General features: G+C 46.8%; 1 protein-coding gene across 6 annotated transcripts in view; it reads left to right on the top strand.

The window, feature by feature from the left end:
- RUNX1 (RUNX family transcription factor 1) overlaps positions 1–20,346 on the top strand; it is a 175,114-nt gene that overhangs the window by 126,303 nt on the left and 28,465 nt on the right. For 4 of the 6 annotated variants that reach the window (XM_054224271.1, XM_054224451.1, XM_054224368.1 and 1 more), the window contains one exon: positions 12,376–12,567. The exons of the other annotated variants lie outside the window; for them this stretch is intronic. In XM_054224271.1, the coding sequence (XP_054080246.1) occupies positions 12,376–12,567 (192 nt within the window). The remainder of the gene's footprint in view (positions 1–12,375; positions 12,568–20,346) is intronic. 6 annotated transcript variants of the gene reach the window in all.

Consider the following 20,346-nt stretch of genomic DNA (forward strand, 5'->3'; position numbering starts at 1 on the left):
CCACCCCAAGTTGCTCCAGTGGTACAGCGTTGGGCCTTCTGGCTCAGCAGAGGACCGTCTAGCACAGGAGCATCACGTAGCACAGGACCACCTGGCGCTGGATGTTAAAAGTTTGGCTGCAGAACAGGACCAGAGGTCGCGTGTCTGGATGCCATCACTTCTGCAGAGCATCCACAGGCATCTCCGCAGCTCTCAGGTCCCCTGTGTCCCAGAAAGACCCCTCCGTGCCCCACATCCCAGCTGCTTGGCGAGCCCCTTCTCCACAGGGGGATGGCGGAGCAGCCCCCTCAGGGCAGGGGCAGCTCCAGACTGGGGTCGCCCTGTTGGCGGTGGCTGGCAGGGCTGGCACAGCACCAGCCTGTTGTCTGAGGTCTCAGAGTCCCCTCGCATGGCCACCCCGGTGCGGGGTTCACTGGCAGCAGGAACCTGAAGCAAAGCCCATGCTCTCAAGCAGTCAGTTTCAGGCTGGAAATCATACAGATGTACCCGCAGGCACGCTACCCACGAGCTGAAAAGACCAGTAAAAGCAATGTGTAGCTGCTTTAACTACCCCTCAGTGCAGGCAAGGTCCAGGCAAGACCTGCCCTAAATGGACTTTAACTGCTACTGCAACCAGCAGCTCCTAAAGGCAGTGCTGATTGCTCTCCGTCAGATGTGCAAACGATTATGAGATTGATACGAATGCTCGGCACTCCCTGGAGTAACACTGATAGGGGGGATCCTTTTTGTCCTACTCAATAGGTAGGACCTCAATAGGTTTTTCATCCTTGAGGTTTCATGATGCAGATGCTTCTTTTCCATATGAAAAAGAGATGGAGCAGGATTATTTTCCCTGGCATTTATCGATCTCACTGCTGAGTCCATTAGGAGAGTTGATGTTGGGTGATGTGAGGCAGGAAATTTGTCATTTTAGTTCAATAAAATTGTCAAATGTGTGCAATACGGAGTCTTGTGTCAAGACTGCTTTTCTGGGAGTGCGGTAGCTCATGTGTATTTGCTTGCCTAGTTATTTGGCTGTTTTTTTAAAGACACACAGACGTGTTGACAGGACAAGCTCCTTCCTTGCATAAAGCAGGTAAACAGGAAACCAGAGTTGCTGCAGTGTGGGCTAGGAATGGCGCTAAGACTGGCCCAGTCCTATAGAAATTATTTCAACTCCTTTTTTGAGTCACTTAATCCCACACAGCTCTCCCCCCCCACACCCCCCCCTTGAATTAGTGTGATTTTAAATTGAGAATAGGTAGGTAGTTATTTTTCACTTCTTTCACTTTTTTCATCTTTGTCAACCTTTTTTTTTTTTTTTGCACTTCATTATTTTATTGCCTAGTGGTTGAGCGGCTACAAAGACTGTGGTGAATATTTTTAAGTGTTTACTTATATTTGCATGGCGGGATTTTCAAGGCCTGTACAGCCTCGGTCTAGCTCTCCTGAAATTAGTGGGCAAGTACTCTGTAACTGTGACAAAAGCAGAATTAGGCGCATGTATATTACTTCTGAAAACGCTTTCTAAGCAGTCAGTAGGTCTGATTTTCTCCTGTCAACTGCACTTACCTACAAAGAATTAGTAGCTGTTAAGATCAGTGAACAAGTCTTTGGGGAGGGGGAGCATTTTCCATAGAAATATGCAAAAAAGACTGCATAGATGCCACTTGTATTTTGAGTGTGTGTATGTAAAGAAAAGTGTTAATATGCAGCACCCTGGCAAGTAGGTCGGCCATGGGGGATGTGACTACACACTGGTGCCCACTGAAGACCCTAGTTCACCGACGTGCCAAGTACCTTTCCAGTGAAGTTAGTTGGTAGTGCTCTGAATCAAAGATTTCTGAGTCTTGTCCTTCCTCCATCATGTTTCTTCAGCAAGGACGGACTTTTGAACAGCAGTTATTAAACATGAGTGAATGAAAAGTTTGTAGCAGCTGATGGAGCTTTCTGTGAGCTGGGGAAGGGTGAGCTTGTAGCTCAAACCCCATGTTGCACCTGCCTACCGTGGTTTTAAGGGTGTCACGTAGCCCCTCCCCTTCCTAGAAGGAGATTAGCTAGCAAAGCCAGGCTGTTGGAGCATCCATCAGCAATCCTGCTGTCCCCTTCAGGGTTCACCACCGAATACCGTACTGCTGTCAGATGAGAAAGTTTCCTGCAGGAATGGGCTGGAGGTCAGCAGGACCTGATTACGCACAACCTCTGCAACTCTCTTCCTTCACCCTGCTCTCCACAGGAGGTGGGAGAGAGGCCCTTCTCTTCCCCAGGCTCGCAAGGGAGCTGGGAGAAGGGGGAGGGAAACTTTGACCCTGCCTGTAGTGGTCAGACACTCCCGTTTGCCAAACAAGCTTTTGGCAGTGCGGGACCTTTTCTGAAGCCTGTGTTTTTGAGGAGTTGCCTTACTTAGGGGTTTACCAAAACAACACGTGTCTAAGAGAAAGGCTGGATGGAGCTGTGCGGCACTTTCCGGGAACAGCCCTATTTTCTTCTTGGAGTGTAACTGGAAGGGTGAAAATCCATCTGCACCGCGGTCCCTCCCAGCTTCGTCTGCCCCGGGTTATCAGGAGGTGCAGCAGTTTCCTCCTTGCAGGCCCATACGAAAACACTGTAGGCTTTTGCTTCATCCTCTGCCACCCGTTGTGAAGAGTGCAAAAAGGACTTTCGCTCTGCCTCTCCATTTGTGCCTTTGCTCTTCGCTCATCCGCTGCGATTGGGAATTGTAATGAGTAAATGCATTTTCTATTAGTGTTAATGGTAAATCTTGGTCAGTCTGTTCCTATGTCAGTGCTGCATGGGTCTGTGCGAAGCGTGAGGGACAGCAATGCTTGGGAGAGGCCATCTCGTCTCTTCTTCTGAATCATAAGAGTTGTCTGTCGTATGAGAGCATGATGTGCTTGTTAATACCTGAAACACATCCTAAAGAGAGAGGGGGATGGAAACATCTTCCTTGCCTTCTTTAATCATGGAACAGATAAGGAACAGCCTGTATAAATGGGAAGAGACACAAGAAGGAATTTAACAAGCCACAAATGAAGAGTTGATTTTTTGTTTTTTTTTTCATAGGACCCAACCTTTATTCTTGCCTTGCAGAGTGTTGTAGTTTGAGTCCATTAGGCACGACATGCACCAGGCCGCCTTCTCACGGCTGACCAGTCCAGAAAAGCCAGGCTGTCTCATAACCTTAGCACATAAAGCTGCAGAAAAATTTAGGCGACAGTGCTGATTTAATTATTAAGGATTCTGTTTGTCTGAGTCTGTCTGCCTCTCCTACCTACACCCTGCATTATGGGCTGTTCTTCATTACCTGCTCTACCTATCTTCGCAATCTAGCCGCAAACAGTTTTGGTTGACCACACCACTTCCCTCTTGAAAGTTAATACTGTTTGACTCATTCTGTACTGCTAACACCAAGCCAAAGAAAACAAGCCAAAGAATAACCTGCTTGTATGCAGTTTGGAAACTTCTCAGAGGCCCTGCTTTCAAAATGCTATACAGTAGCTTACTATATCTCTCTGCAGCTGCAAAGAAAATGAGGAAAGCAAAAAATGGTTCAAGAACCTAAAATAAAGACTAGGCAGAACCACATGAAATTTATGAGCTTTCAATGAACTGCTGTCCTGTGTAGGCACAACGGAGCGTTAGTACAGAGGAGGGACTGCTAAGTAACCTGCAGATTAAAATATCCAAACTCCTTTCTTTGGAAAAAACAGGTATTTTCAGCTATTGTGTGGAAATACCAGTCACTGGGCTTGGTAAAAGCAAAGGTCTTTAGTTCAAGGGAAGCGCGTAGCCCGGCTATATACTTTTTTTGGACAGAAGCAAAGATTTTTACAAGTCGTCGACGTCTGAATGGTCAGTATCCATGGCGAGTAAATTTACTTTCGTGTTGCCAAATTCCCCTGGCTTACATAAACAGTGAGCCACAGGACTTGACCTTTAAGTTGCAGGTCCCTTGTTCAACTCTGTCTGAGGCTGAATGATGGAGACCTTTTACCGTCCAGAGGTATTTCAGTAGACTGATGAAATGGGTTTCTGTCTAAGCTATTTCTCTGACCTCCAACGCCGCAATCGTTGTGCAACCCACTTTCCCATTTGTTTGTCCACTCGCAGGCACTGCAAAGGTGGTAAATGCTGTCATCCCTCGCTTTTCCCACTCGGGCTGAGGGAGGGGGTCCAGATTCATCCCACCTAAGCTTACGCATTCCATTAAGCGTCTGTATTAGGACCTGGCCCCCTGTATTCAGCAGAGAGACAACCTTCTCCCAAGGGCTGCTCAAATGGCGGCTCAGCCCTTGCTGCCTGAGCCTTGTGTTTCTGCAGCTTTTCTTTGGACAGAGGTGTCTTTTTGTGCCTGTATTTTTCTTGGTTGCTTGCTGAGCTGTTGGTTGGCTGGTTGTGCCTCATTCTGCACCTACTCTCTCATACATATCTTCAACTATGATGTCTCAGCCCATGGCTGGAGGGTATTCTTATGGCGGTTTGTACGTGTGGGAAGATGCAAACTATAAAGAAACAAAAGAGGCTTTTGGCAATGCAATGCTTAAGTTGGGAGTCATTCAAACTTTGTCAAGGAGTCGGGATTTTTAAAGTATATATATTGACATGGGGGAAAGGGAAAAGAAAGCGAAGGGTATAATTTTGCAGACTAATTTAACTTGCATGAACAACTTCTTCCTTCCAAACTCCTAGCGCTCGGTTCCCTTACTTTTACTTCGCTGCCATGACCTAATTCCTGGGGTGAACCCGCAGAATAATTGCACTTCCATGACAGAAATAGAGGACACATATATGTCAGATTCATCAGAATTTTTGGTGGATCCATGGCAAGCAAAATAATTGTGCTTTAAGTGGAAATACGTCTGTGCATTGCAATTTGTTAGTACAGCACAGGCCTCACCAGCAGAGCTGGGGGGAGAGGAAGCTTATTTCCTGCCTTGCAAAAATTGTCAAGATTGCTTTTTCTGGCTGTGGTACCTCAGGGTAGACGTGAGGCTTTTCATATGTTTGTCAGGAGGCAGGGAGAGAGCTGGAGGGACCCGGCCCGGAGGAGCCCGCCGCCTCGCAGTCAGCGTGCCGGCTGGAGCGAGGGAGACCCGCAGCCTCCGCTTGTCCCTTTTCCTGGGGACATTCCCCCTTGGAGCTCTCCCAATGCAGCTGGATGGTGAAGCAGTGACAAAAAGAGCTGTCAGCCTGGAATTAGGACACTCACCTGGAAAATAGGAAACCAAAGTGTGCTTTCTAGTATAGACCAGGCAAGAGGGGCTTGACCCAGACTCTCCCACCTTCCCTTGTTTGTTCCAGGGCAGGACTCCCTCTTAATTGCAAGTTTTGCTCTACCTTTGGCGTCTGTTTGTGTAGGTTTTTTTAAAAAAGAACTGATTTAAAAAAGAAGGGGTAAGAAAAAAAATGTTGCCAAAATATTGTTTAACTACTGTTGAAACACGTAGGGGACAAATGCACCAGCTGCTCAGGGTGCGTGTCATTACAGCAGGGGGACTAACCCCGCTATGGAGGTGCAAGAAGCTACCTGGGGTTTCCCCCAGGTGAAGAGGGGAGTTACCAGAGAGCCCTGTAAATCTTTGTTCACCTCATTGCTATCACCGGACACTTGTTCAACACACAGCCAAACTGGATGACCTGGTGGAAAAATGAAAGTGCTCAGCAAAGGATCGTACCTGAAACATCTCGTCTGGCTGCAGGTACTTGGAGCAACAAGCAGATTTTTCCATAAGGACACACAGAACGGGCGAGGTTTGCCAGGGAGCTGATAGGAGAATTGCATCTGGAAAGGCTTCCCAGTGTCAGTCTGTCCGTGCTTCGTATTGCTCGGCATTCTGCTTCCGAAGGGCGGCTGGATGTCAGCCTGGCCACCAAGCCGCGTAATATCCAGCCTCATTCACACGCTTCCCAGCACCTCGTGCCTACAGTCAGGTCGGGTCTGATGATGAACACTGATTCTGCTGGTAATTACAGACACGGCACGAAAACGTTTAGCATAATATCCTGTCTACCATGATGTTCCTTCTGTCTGGAAAGAAGGCTTGCATTGTACAGGGCTGAAGAAAAACAGCAAAAAATGTAATAGCTGATGAGTCTACTCGAAGCTCTGACTACCATCACCATTATTTTTCCTCCCCACAGCAATAATATTTTTCACTGAGGAAAGAGAAAATATCCTCCAGTGTGTCTAATTCCTTTTTGAGGAACTTTTCGCATTGTATTTTTAACACTCTACAAGAGGTTGGTGAGCTCTGACTCTCTCCCGTACTGATCCTTCTAATGCCCGAGTGCAGGATAAGTCTTTCCCAAGCGATGGAAGCTAGAGAGGAAACCACTCTACAGATTGCTTTTATATTCAAGGGTGTTCTCCTAGAGCCTCGTGGGCTGCCGTGTAACAATGTTCAGTGCCTTACGCTAAGCGTGTGCGTACATCTCTGTGGGATCAGGTCAGGTCTGTTTGCAAACACAGCAAATGGTGTCCTAGAAAAGTTACACTACTTGCTTTTTCTGTGCAGATAGGAAATCGAGGAAAAAGAGAGTGCGAAATATTTTATATCTGGGTTATCTGGCACATAGAAAAATAGTACCAGGATTACACACTTAAGGCACTATTTCTATTGTTAACAAAAAAAATGCTGTTTTGCGAGCAGGATAGCTGATTTTCAAGCATTTGCATTTTCCAGCTTGGTAGTAATATAGAAGCACTATACTTTAATTCACTTTTGTTTACAAGACTATATCTTTTTTTTGCACTAAAGATAGTTTGCTCACTTCCTAGAATAATGTGAACGAGTATATTTTCTTCTCATCCTTCACTATGTACAAAATAATTGGATTTATTTTAGCTCCATGGCACAACACAATGTTTACCACTTTATTAACCAGACACAATGAAACATGGCTTATTTTCTACCCGACTAGAGCTGGAGCCAAACCAAAGCCCTGAACACAAATAGCCCTGAAAAGAGAGGATGCTTGGATCAAGGTCCAATGCGGTTCCAAAGCAGCCAGCTTTCTTTAAACCAAAGCGTCGGGTCTCCTCAATCACTCCCTACTTCGTCCAAGTCTGGCCAGATGCTGCATTTTCCTGTGTATAATCCACTTTCTGAGTGTGAAAAGTTTCCATTTCCAGTTGGGAAAAGGCGGGGCAGAGGAGAGAGGGGGAGGTGTTCTGCTCCCCTCGGCGAGAAAGTGCACCGCTTTATTAAACTCCGCTTATACTATCTCCACGCAAGTACAACCTGCTGGTTTCGGGCAGCAAATTTGTGGGTAATACACACGAAAACCTGTGGCGTTCCAGCTCGGCTCGGCCTCTGGCTGGGTTGCTCAGCAGCCATGAGCCAGTGAGTCTCCATCAGACACCTGGTGCCCCAAGCCCAAACCTTCTGTGGGTGTTGGTACCTCCCGATGCACCAGCTGGATTTGTGAGTGAGTGAGAGCAAGCGACAGAAGGGTGTTACCCGTCCTGTGACTTAAAGGAGAAAAAAATGTCCATTAATCCATTCCAGCGGTGTTTACTTGTAGAACGGTCCTGGGTACCCACAGGAATTTTGGTAGCTTCAGCTGGCAGAATGAGAGCAGCGATGGCCTCGTGCCTTTCCTTAGCCTCTGTTTTACCTGCTTCTCCCCTTCTGAACCTGAAAGGCATCTAGTGACGCTTTTAAAAACTAAGTAAAAAGGAAGGTAATGGGAGACCTCTTTCTTTCTCTGCACCTGGAGCGCCGCTGTCGTCTCCGTGGGGCCGGCTGCGATGTGAAACCCGGGCCGAGCAACCATTCCCAACCAGTGCCCGATGCGCACGAAAAAAACGGGGGCTGCCGAGGCACTTCGTCCTTCTTGTTTCCACATCCAGCGCCCCGACCAGCTGGCCACGGGCCAAGCTGAGCGCTCCACAGTCTGTTCAAGTCTATAAAACTGCGTTTCCCTCCCATTAAGAGGGAAAGCGCTTTCATGTTGCGTTGCTGTAAAAGTATCGGAAAAGCTAATGTTTTCTCTGCCCTGTTTGCTTTAAAAAAACCCCGCCTGACCTCACTGAGACAGTATTTGAAAGGGAGAAGGAAAAAAAAAGTCCAAAAAACCCCAAATCCTGCGATTTAGCCAAGCAGGCTGGATGTCCTATTGATTCCAGTGTCTCAAACACTGCAACCCAAGAGAAGAAAAATGCTGCTCTTTTCTTTCCTCTGCTGAGAATTGATGCTTGACAAAAAGTATGAGGACGTGGGGAGGGAAAGAGGACAGCGGTGCTGGCTCGTGGCGAGCCGTCTCTCTCTCTGAGCTCTGGGTCACAGTCTTCTTCATTCCAGAGCTGGATGTTTGATTGACTTCCATAAAGTCCCATCTGATTTGCAGAAGTTTCGTGGCAGATCCTTGTGGCCAAACTGCCGGCTCAGCAGAGCCGCACCAGTTTCCAAGCGTCTTCCTGCCGTTCTTTTTCATCCTGCATCACCCTGCTCTCCTGGAAAGGGGAAGCCTGGGCTTGTGGTCACCGCGCTGAGCGTCGGCCACAGGGTCACTGCCTGACCACAGGCAGATCACCTCATTTCTCCATCATTCAGTTTTCCAGCTGTAGAAGGGGGATAATAATAGTCCTGGGCTTTACAGGGGTGAACCGAGGATAACTTGCCTGCTCTTTAAGCGAGGTGTTTAGAGGGTAACTTCAAAGTAAAGCTAATAAACACAAAAATACAAGTCACCCTAACAAAGCTCTGCCCGTGCATTTGTAGTGGCTTGGGAAAATCATTTGCATTTGTTATATTTTTCTGACACAGTCCTTTACTTTCCTGCTGCAGACCTTCATGCAAAACAGGTTCTGTGCTGCTACCTGCAGCAGTCAGCAAGGTAGAAAAGGTGAAATAGCACTTCTAATTGGGGGATGGGGGGGAAGAGCCACTTTTGGAGCTACATCTTGAGGTGGCAATTGCCTGACGTTGTTTCTAGGTAGTTCCCACCAAAAATTACAACGCATGGATGAAAACAACAGCAGAGTTCCCCTCAGAAGGAAGAGGCTGGTGCTGGTCTTTCCTCCCCATATGCATTGACATGAGTGGGATTTCCACAAGCCCGAGGGATGAGGCAGATCTCGGGTTCAGCGGGACAATCTGGAGCAGCACAGGGCTGGGGCTGGGGCGGGATGTCCAGGAGTTTTGCTTGCTGGACGCACAGTGGAGACAAGCAGAGGTGCTCCCATCAGCTCGGAGGGACCTGGCCTGGGAACGGGGGTGCCCTGCAGTGAGCTGGGGAGGATGCTGTGCCTGGCTTAATTCACCTTGCTTGCTGCCAGCAAGCCGGGTTGTTGATAGCAAGCTGGGGTTTGTCTGCCCTGCCCGGCGCCGTGTGCCAGCTTGGTACAAATTTAGCGCCTGAGCGAGATTCAAAGCGGGAAATTTAATTCTTGCCTCACCAGCCTTCATGCAGCCCTTGTCCTCTTGGCTTCCGAGGAACAGCTCACCTCCGTGCGAGGCGGCTGGCACACCGGCCTGCACTGCTGGGACGCTTGGTTCCATGCCAGGCAGGCAAAATTCCGGATGCCGGGAGGGCAGCGCCGGGGAGGCAGGAGGAGAAAGTAGGGTAGCAGGAGGTCAAACTTGGCTTTGGCGCACTCACTTACAAGCAGGAGATGTCTGAGTGGAATTTGAAATTAGGAATAAATTGCATCAGGGCGGTGGTGGGGGGGCATGGATTTGGAAGGACCTGGCTCTTGGCTCTGCAAGCCCTGGGTTCAGCCTGCTGAAGCTTAAAATAATCCAAAAGTATGAGGTATTTTACACATCTTGTATGACTCCGCGTGTTTGCGTTCAAGTCCAGTGTTAGAAGCCCAAGGCTTGAGGCAGTGTCCAGCTTTGCACTGCTGACAAATGAAACGTTTGCTCTTGACCAGCCAGAATGTCAGATAAAAGTCTTTTTCATCTTTCTTCTCCCTTCTTTTTTCTTTTTTTTTTTTGGAAGCCTTAATGGGACTCTTTAATGATGAAACTGCTAGTATATAGTATGTCTTTTTATATTTTAATTCCCACCCCCCCCCCTTGGGATAATTTACAGCACAGTGTGGAATCTGAGACAGTTCAAGCTGTGCCAAAGGGCCTGGCAACAGGAAGAAATGCCGAGCCACTGCGATTTGGAACCATAATACAAGTTATAAAATTTAATTTTAGAAATGCAGCTACTGGGAACTGCGTTTAAATGCACATTTTCCTTTTAGTGCATAAAATGGTCCTGTGTCTTGATTGAGCTGTTAGGGTGGCTTGAAAGAGTGCTCTGTAGAGTAAGGGGCATACAGAGCTCTTCAGAGATCTTTTGCTGCTTATTCACTGATACTCAAAATTGGAAGCTGGCTGTTTATGAATCTTTATGTATTAAACACTATGGGGATGTGTGGAATAGGGCACGGTGGATTATTTTCAGGAGTTTTGTGCCAGCCTGTTTCACTGCCGTAGCCGTGAGTTGAGAGAGGACTCACCGTAGGAACAGCACTGGCCACCTCCTTGCAGGGAGGATGGAGATGCAAAGAAAGCTGCAGAGGGCAACTCTTCATGACAAGAAAACGAAAATCGGGACCAGATAGACAGCAAACTATGTTGTCCGGCAGAAACCAAGGGATAAAGTAACTTTCTTCAAGGGAACGAGTAGAAAAAAAAAGATGTTTGACCTCTGGGCTAGAGATTTGACATGCATTCCCGTCAGGGTAACAGTGTCCTATGGGGAGAAGGGGAATGGATAAGCCACAAAGATTCATGAGGCAGCTGATTTCCTGAAACAAACGCAATGTGCAGAAATGGGATTGGGTTTGGGGGAAAAGGAGGGACAATCCTCTGCTCCCAAGAAGGTCCCCAAGCAGAAGGTAGGAAAATGACGTTTTTGGAGCTGGGGATCCTACTCCATTGACTAAATACACGTGGGGTCAGGGTATGTCCTCATAGGCTCATTGCAGGCAGTATCTTGCCCTCCATTTGGAGACTGCGTCTTTGAAAGGACAGCTTGTGTGCCAGAGACGGTCTGCTTTTGGGTTTTCTGCTTTGGGGCTGTTTTCTGTGCTCTTTAAGTAGAAAAAGCCCTATTGAGGGATGGGGGAAAATTACAAAGGAAATTTTTGATTCCACCTGGTTGGAAATGTGGCTGAACCATCCCATTTCAGACATTTCACCAAACACAAGTCTGCTAGGGAGGTTTCCATTTCAGCCCCAAAGCTTTGTGTCAGCAGCCTTCCAGGGTAAGACACCCCACTTTTGAAGGATATCTCACAAGATTGGACACCAGTGGACACCAAAGTGGTTTGCAAAGTCGTGGCAATAGGTTAGGTCTTAAGAGGGTGGAAGGAGGATTTGAAATTTGCGCTTTCATCATGCCTATCGGAGAGCAAGTGCTCCAGCAGATGAGACATCCCTCTTGCATGCTGTGTGTGCGGTCTTTGTGCTTGGAGGTTGACACGCAAAGGATGCCAGAGCAGAGAGCAGGCACAGACAACAGTTACAAATGCATTACCTTGCTCTTTGCATCCCACTCGCTGCTAACTAAGGCTTATCTTGAAATCACTCCTGCCCGTGACGTCTCTGCCCTTCCAGCTGAATCTGGATGTGCCCCAGTGCTGCACTGGAACTGGGCCTTTCCAGCATCTTCCCCATCCCCTCCCAGCCCCTCAGGGCCACAGCACCAGAGCTTCATGGGGACCCCGTGCTCCAAGGGCTGCCCTGGGGAGTGCTGAACCCCCCAGGTCCCATGTGGCCATGGCCACATCCGCTGTGCACTGGCTGATTCTGTAATGTCAGCATCTACTCTCTTGTAGTTGGATATCTGGTGGGACCTTCTGTTTTGGAAGCTCACAGCGCCACTAAGAGAGACTTCATTACCCCTCAGTTTCAATTCTGCCAGCTTCTGGTGTTTCTTTCCTGTTTCTGTCTATAAATCCATTACTGAAGGATCCAAAAATGGGATTGGATTGGGATTTGATATTTTATAGCCCCATACTTGTCTAATTATGGTACTTTATGACAATCTGGGATTGCATTTTTGAGGAGTTATTCCAGTGCAGGTTTAGCATGGGGGCCACTTGATTTTTCCTCCTTTTATATATCCCTGCAGATGGTCCTCCTTTTAGAAATGCCTCTTCTCTCAGCGAGAGGTGTAAAGGTACGGCAATTTTCAGTGAATCTGGTTCTTCAGAGTAGGCCATGTCTCGGGCTGCCCCACGATATGGTTACAATGCATGACTGGTTTGTGTCTCCTGTGCTTGTAGAGAGGTGGTTTCAGCTTAATTTCAGACAGCCGCTAGCTGGTTAGGTACTTTGCCCGTGGATGAGGGGTTAAAAAATAAAGAGATAAAAAAATTAAAAAGAAAAAAAGTCAACAGACCTCATGTATCAGTGAGATTTTCTGATCTTTTTCCCCCCCCTCCCACAATAGGACATCGTCAGAAAATAGATGAGCAGACAAAGCCCGGGAGCTTGTCCTTTTCAGAGCGCCTGAGTGAACTGGAGCAGTTGCGGCGTACGGCCATGAGGGTCAGCCCACACCACCCAGCCCCCACACCCAACCCACGAGCCTCCTTGAACCACACCACTGCTTTTAACCCTCAGCCTCAGAGTCAGATTCAGGGTAAGTACCTGAAATCCTCCCCCCCGGCTCACCCACCTCCACCCCGCCAGCCTGCGGAGCGCGGGGTCTTGCAGGCGTTGCCCCCCTGTCCCTCCATCTCTTCTGGACTCTCCTTGGCCGCCTTTAATGAGTGAGAGCCTTTAACAAGCGCAAGGAGGGGCTTCCTAACATATGTCTGTATTTCTAAAGACTTGACAGCTTTTAAGGGGTCCGTACTGCCTTGTCTTCCCGGTGTCAGTACAGCTCACGGTGTTCATCTCACCTGTGTTAGAACCGTAACGTCTTGAAAGTCGTCGTTTTCTTGCGAAGATGCATTATGCCAGGCCCTTTTCTATGTGTAGGTGTATTTCCTGATGGATATTTAATCAATTACATTGCGTGCTGGAATGAAAGAGAAATACCGTCAACGCCTTGCTTTGACCTTTCCCAGGAAGGCAGTAGCAAAGAAAGCTTTGCAAAGTGCTTTGTCCCCTGAAGACGACCTCTTAGTGCTAAGACATTAACATGGACAGGCTGGTTTGAGCGTGTTTCTGTAGCCGGTGGTTATCCAGCGGGTTTTATTTGAACAAAAACCTGCAAAACGGTGACTCAGGAGTCTGATTTCCTCGGATGATGCTAGTGAAACCAAGTTATCATCTAGCTTGAAACGTTTCCTGCCACTGCTAGAGCTGAGTCCGTCCCTACTAAAACCGACTCTGTCCCTAGGATCAGCTGGAACTCGGGGAGCAGTGAATCAGGTCGCTAAACGTCAGCTGATACATGGTTTTGCGAAATGTGTATCAAAATGCAGATTCATAGTGAGATGCACAAAAAGGGAGGGTGTGGGACGGTATTAGTTTTAGCGAGCGCTGGCTGTTCCTAATGGAATTTTCCTCTATTCTTCCAGCCAGAATGAAAAGGCCTTAGTCGAGGTTTTCTGCTGGGGTTTTGGCGAGAAATAGTTACCACAAATTGGCATAAAGGGGTTTTTCGGCATTTGTTTTTAAAACCAAGGTGCTCTCTGTTGCATGCAGAAAATGTTACTGCTCACCTAAGGCAAACGCTTGTTACGTCCTTTTATTCCCAGGCCTAGGAAGGTCTTTGGCTTAGTGAAATCTACTGCAAGTCTGCCGTTGCCTTTGCTGTGAGCAGAAGCAGGCATTATTGAGAAGCAGGGGAAATAAATCAACACAATTGTCATGTGCTGTGCTGTGCTGTAGGAAGAGGCGGGCAAAAAGACAGTTGGAAGGATCACCCAGCTCCTTCCCTCTCTGGAGCCACACCAGGTCAGCTCGGGCGAAGGACCCAGTCCTGCACCTCTCCCAGCCCCCACCAGTCCCCTCACTGCGCTCTCCGATTTGCGGAGCAAACCACGTCGGGTTCCTCCTGCGCGACAGCTCCGACCCTGTAAAAGCAAACGCTCATATTATTACGGCTGCTCAGCAGCCAGCAGCTCCGTGGGTGGAGGTATCGGTCGCAGGCTTGCATTCTTCAGCTTCTTGGGAACACTATACGCTTAGCAGGGTATCGGGTTTAACGTCGAGTATCCCTCTTCCCTGGTTCCCTCTGGAAGTCCCTCGCTTGTACGACTTCAGAGCGATAGGCTTTTCACGCTCGGCCAGGGATTCAGCTGCTCCCTCCAGAAATAGTTTTAGGTCGTTGCTCTGCTTTGCTCTCTGCAAACAAGACTTTAATGCGATTCACCTGCAGGCGTAGCTCAGAAAATGATAGCAGTGGAACTGCTAACGTTTCCTCATCGATACCCTCCTCTTCACCTCCCGGTCTGCTCTCTCCCAGTTCCCCTTTTCCTCTACCTCCAAAATGCGCGCGTTATCCATTGAGCAACTTGTTGAGTCTTGCAGTTGCTATCAGTAAAATAAGCCCCAAACTGAAGCCTCCCTCGTTTAGGACTGTCTCTGCTGCAGGCGCCTTTTAATTTCTAGGGCTCGTCTTTTCAGGGTCACGCTATCACAGCAGGGCAAAAGAGCTGGGGCGGGAAGGAGCTCCAGCACCATCATTTTTTCCTCAGTGTTCCGAGGATGATTGGGTTTGGGGCTGATGTCCCGTGTGACCTCTAGGGAGTCGGGATATTTTCATTTTTTAATTTCTAATAAAAAGCGCTGCGTTTCAGAATGGAGACCCCCAAAAATGAAACAATTCTTACCTGCTCCGTAGCATTGCTGTACCTATCTGTGCATCTTTGCATCCTGAAGCACTTTTATTGAAACTGTCTCACTGAAAAGAGCACGGAGTGCTTTTTATACAGCATAAAATAAGCCATAAAACCCCATACCTTGCTAACTTCCAAGCAGTAGCGTTAAACTTTGCTTTAACTCCCACCAGTATGAATCACAGGCTACTCCTCTGTTCATCCAAGTCCAATTATCTTTTTTTTAAAAAGCAAAACTAACTCAAAATAGACATCTCTGACTAGTTCTTGGGTTTAAAGGGGCAGGTTGCCATGCCGCTAAACCACTGTTTATTTGTTGAGGTTTTCATCTGTAAAAGGATTGAGGTTAATTTTAACTTCCTATTTTACCAAGTCTTGAATTTGAGCATAAAGCTGCTTGTGTCATGGATACAAGTCCAAGCAAGTAAAGAGACCATAAATTGCTATAATCGAGTTTTATGCTTCTTTCATATCACAAGGAGGGAGAAAGTACACCTGTTGGTTTAAAAGATCTAACCATAGCCAATTCACAGACCAAAGGGGAACAGAAGGGGAGGAAAAGCTTCCACCACATCACACATGGTTTAAGTTGAAAGATTACTTTGTGCCAGTACCAAGCGTATAATGTCAAAGGATTTGACCTACACGCACAGGGTAAGGAAATGCAGTTAAAGCTCCAAACCCAGCCAATGCTTCAACCTCAACTCACCCCTTCTTTTGTACGGAGAGGAAAAGAAAATAGACAGAGCCATCTGAGCTGTGCTGGGCTGTTGCTCAGGAAAATTTAGGCAAGGCCCTTGACGAACATTTAAGTTTCTATGTATAATAACTATAAATAAATCTACCTATACATTATGGTTGAGTTTCTTCTAACACCAGCCCGAACCAGATACTAAATACATAATTACTGATTTTATGGTGGCTGCTGTTAACCAGCGTAAGGTAGACCTGTAATTCAAGAGTTTTTACATAAATAAGAATTTATATGGTTTCTTTGCGATACCTTTTTTTTCAGGGCAAACAGAAATATTTTAAATGTGTAAGTCATCAGGCCAAGAAGGTATTCTTTTGGAGGCATTAATGTTGGGTTAGTAAATTGCATAAATAAATTTCTAACTAGTGGAGTTAGAAGTATCATCCAAAAACATGTGCAATTTTTTTTTTCCAAATTAGCCCAAACAATGTTTCCAACTGGTGATTTATTAATTACCCATAGGTTAAAAAAAAAAAAAAGCTATTTATTCTGTCTAGGGAAAACAAATAATCATTATAATTACTTTAAGCTACATGCTTCTTGTTCTTCTTATGCTTTTAGAGCCTTAAAAATATCTGAGTTTCCTAGCTAGCTTTTTTTTTTTTTGCCTTTTTTTAAATTTTGTAACCTTATATGTTAAGTTTCAGCTGGGACCACGCTTTTATGACCAAGTCTAAAACCCCTGGAAACAAGAGGCTGTAATAAAATTGCTGACAGATCTTTAAGTGAAGCAGCAGAATTAGCACCGATAGCAAAGCAAGAGAGATCATTTAGAGATCAGCTCTTTGAATTAGCAAGAAACATAATGACTGAGAGATTATTTTGTTACAAGCCAGCCTTTTGTCTTCCTCCAGGTGCAATATGCTTTGTTTAAGAGACATTTCAAGGTCTTTGCTATCGTAATCTTGTTCCACCAAAACCAGCCCAAGTTTATCAGGGTTACCATGAACTGGTGAAACACAGGAGCGGAGTCAAGGGCGGCGTTTAAGCCCGGGAATTAAAATGGCTTTGTTCCTACTACGGCTGTATCCTGCCCCAATTTTTAATATTTCCACTTTTAAATCAGCTTAATAGGCTGTAGGTTAATAGAGGCGCTCACAAGGCAGCGTTGCAGAGCGGGCTTCCACAGGGCTGTCATTCTACCTCCACGTTTTGCCGCTGCAAAATGCCGTTTTCAGGTGCTTTTGAGAATCCGGATTGACGTGCTCATAGCTCCCTGCCAAGACAGATAAACAGGTTCTCAAGATTAGGGGCTCGCCAACTCTTTCCGTTGTGCAACGCAGTAAATGCTGATGCTTTTATGTTCTCTTTGGGCACGTCTGCATCTCCCTGTCTTGCCTTCACCCGGTGCGGCTTTGTAGAGCGAGCACATGGTGCTTTAATGGCGTATCATCCCGTTTCCACTCAATTAACCGCCTGACCTCTCTGTCCCAAAATACACTCCCCGGCGTGTTGAGCGAGTGCCTGCCTGAGCTTGGCACCCTTCCTGTCCGTGCCACTCCTGCCTCCCCTGGCCGGCAAAGTAGCCGGGGGTTAGTCGTGCCGGTGGGCAGGGCGGGTGCATCATTCCCAATCAGCACAGCCAGGGCTGCCAAGCTCCCCGGCTCCGGTTCTTCTCCTGGATGCGCGGGAGCCCTCCTTCCCAGCCCTGGAGTACAGTTTCCCCACCACGAGCCAGGTCACAAATGTTTTGCTAGTGGCCAGGGGGATCCCCTTTGATGGAGCTCCCCTCCATCACCTGTCTCCTGGGGCAGGCGGGCGACTGGATGTGTGCTGGGAGCCTGCTTCGGGAGAGGGGGAGAGATGCTCTATCTCCTTTCCCCTCCTTTCAATGCCAGTAGCCACCAAAAAGCTTCTGCGTGGGGAAGAGGAAAGAGGTGAAGCCACCTTGGTGGCATGGACCCAGAGCTCGAGTGCCACCGCCACCAGCAGGTCACAGGGAGTTCGTTGAAATAGTGACATTTTCCCAAAATATTTTGGAAACCAAATCTGTTTAGCTGGAAGGGTTCCAACTGGCTCTATCAGAAAGGAAATTTTATAGAGAGAAAATATCATTTTACTGAAAGTACAATATGTTTCTTTCATTCACAGTTATTGCTCAGCACATAATACTTTTATATAATGCCATGACTAACCTCAGCAGTTTTTCTTTTTAAGGGGTACAGTGTTATTAGCAGCAGACTCACCCTGCTGTCTATTTATCGTGTCATAAACCAGTTTGCATCTGAAGAGATGAGCACACAAGCATGTGAGCTGGATTAGCACGTGCAAAACAATTCTTCTTTCATTCAGTCTAATAGAAGTCCACTCCGGGGAAAAATCCCTCCTCTTTCATGCCCCCTACTAACAAAACTCGTGGGTTGAGATAAAGACAGTTTAATAGAACGGTAATAGAAAATAAAATAATAATAATGGTAAAAGAATATACAAAGTAAAGTGATGCAGTGCAATTGCTCACCACCTGATGATCGGTTGCCCATCCCATCCCGAGCAGCGATCGCAGATTCCTGTCCCCTGGCCAACCCCCATTTATGTACTGAGCATGACGTCTATGGTATGGAATATTCCTTTGGCCAGCTTGTCCTGCCTATGCTGCCTCTCAGCTTCTACGGGAAGCTGAAAAAGTCCTTGACTAATGTAAAGATTACTTAGCAAGAGCTAAAACAGTATGTGTTATCAACTTTACTCTCATACTAAATCCAAAACACGGCAGCTACTAGGAAGAAAATTAACTCTATCCCAGCTGAAACCAGGACACAGAATTAACTTGCACCGACCAAACTGGAGCGTGTCTTAGGAAGTTTGCTTTAAAGCATAAACTAAAATGGAGCGGGAGGAATGTGACTCTTGACATTTGCACAAGCACAAAAGTATTTTACGTAGCATTTTTGGCCAAGCAAGATGTTTCATTTTGTGGTGAAACTAACACCCTCCATATCTCTATCTTGGAGAACATTTGTGAGGTTATAGTATACACAGAATCTATTGTATAGAAAGGAAATTTCACTATGGTAAAGAGATCCAAAAGATGTACATAATATGATTAAATAACCCACAGCTTCACAGGGGCCATTTTTTCCTGGCTGTAGTTCTCAGCATCGCTTTTTGCTCAGTCATTTCATCCCATGTGGAAATAGGCTCCTTACAGCAAAAGGCATGTCTTCCGTTTGATTTGTAAAGTTTGTAACACCATTTGGGTCCTCTCCAAATACTAGCTGACAAGGATAAAGTTTTGTTACCATAACTCCTTATCTCTGCTAAGGCTTTGCATTTCTGCAGGGCTGGTTGTACCGTGACACACGAGAGGGGTGGGATACCCAGCAGTAGCCCAGGAACGAGAGCGGTCCCAAGGAATTCCCTCCATCCAGCATTAGAAATCTCCTCTCCTCCCTCCTTCCCTGCCAGGAGCGGACGAGCAGTTTTGCCCTTTTGAGATACCATAAGTGGGATACTGTATTAATAGCAGTATAGAAAGCTATAGAAAAATCTCCTCTGAGGTCCAGATGAAGTAGTGATTATCCAGTGTTCAAGAAAAAATTAATTCAAGTGTCAGTGGGTGCAGAGGGGGGCTGTTAGTATGATGAGAGGAATAAAGACCTTTCTTTAAAGGAGAGATTAGCATAGCCAGGATTATTCAGCATGCTGAAACAAAGGCTGAGAGGGAAGATAATTACAGTCAATAAACACAGCAGAGAAGTTCAACACTGGGGAGGGAGGAGAACCATTTGCGCCAAAGGACAGTGTTGGCTCGAGAACAAGTGGTTTATTCTGTAAACTGACCGTCAATGAATTTAGGCTGGAAATTAGAAGATGGTTCCGAGGTATCAGAGTAGCCCTGGCAGCCTTCCTGGGGGCTATTAGAGGCAGAAAGATGTAATTTAAGACAGATATTGCTACATTATGTAAGTACAGGACCCAAGATGTGGCTGGGCTGCAGGACGCAGAAGATGCCCTCCAGGCCTATATTTTCTTCCATTCGATCAATTCTTTGCACCTGGGGCTTCACCGAGGTGAAACAAGTGACATTTCATTCTCCGGGACAGGCAGGAGGTGGCTCAAGGATCTTCTCAGCAATTTGCGCTGTCGGATCTCAGTGACAAGATAAAACCTCTCCTGCAAACTCTGGGCGGGCTCCCTACTCCCAGTTGGACCACCAGGTCTTCAGCACAAATCCCACGTGGGATGTGGGCTCAGCTGGCTCTCCAACACCAGCACTGGAGACCTCACGCTTCGCCTGCTAAGGAGAAGGCTTTTCCCATTTGAGGGTGGCAGGGATCCATCCTGCCGCCCCCCCTTCCCTGTGCACCTCGAGGATTCATCCCCTTCAGCCACAGATTTGTGCCTCCTCCAACTGTTCCCACTCGGGGCAGAGCGAGGTGAGGAAGCCAGTTCCTCAACACCTGCCCGTGTTGCAGGCAGCACGCCCAGCTCCGGGGCATAAGCCTTGCTCAAGAGCCTCCCCTGCCTCCTCACATTCAGCTCTAGAAAAAAAAAAAAAAAAAAAAAAAAAGAAAAAAAAATAGGGCTTGAAATTGTTTAGCTTTTTCATCAACTTAAGGCACTAATGGAAAGAGTTATGTAATGGTGTTTAATCCAGAAGATTTCCAAGTGTCGATATATTTAAGATACCAATCTTCATATTCCAATTGCCTGGCACTTCCTGAGGTTAAAAAAGCAGTAGATAAGGCAACAAATATGTTCTCAGTACCCAAGCAACATCTCCACTTACACAAATTTTCCTCCTTTTTTTTTTTTTTTTAACTTTTGTCCTCCATATCACAGAATCACATATGGAGCATCCTAAAGAATGAGTTTAACTAAAGAAAAGGCAGTCCTGATTTTAAAGCGGAAGTGAAAAAGTTTAGAGATCTGTATT

The sequence above is a fragment of the Rissa tridactyla genome, chromosome 1 (genome assembly GCF_028500815.1).
Source record: "Rissa tridactyla isolate bRisTri1 chromosome 1, bRisTri1.patW.cur.20221130, whole genome shotgun sequence".
Lineage (NCBI taxonomy): Eukaryota > Metazoa > Chordata > Aves > Charadriiformes > Laridae > Rissa > Rissa tridactyla.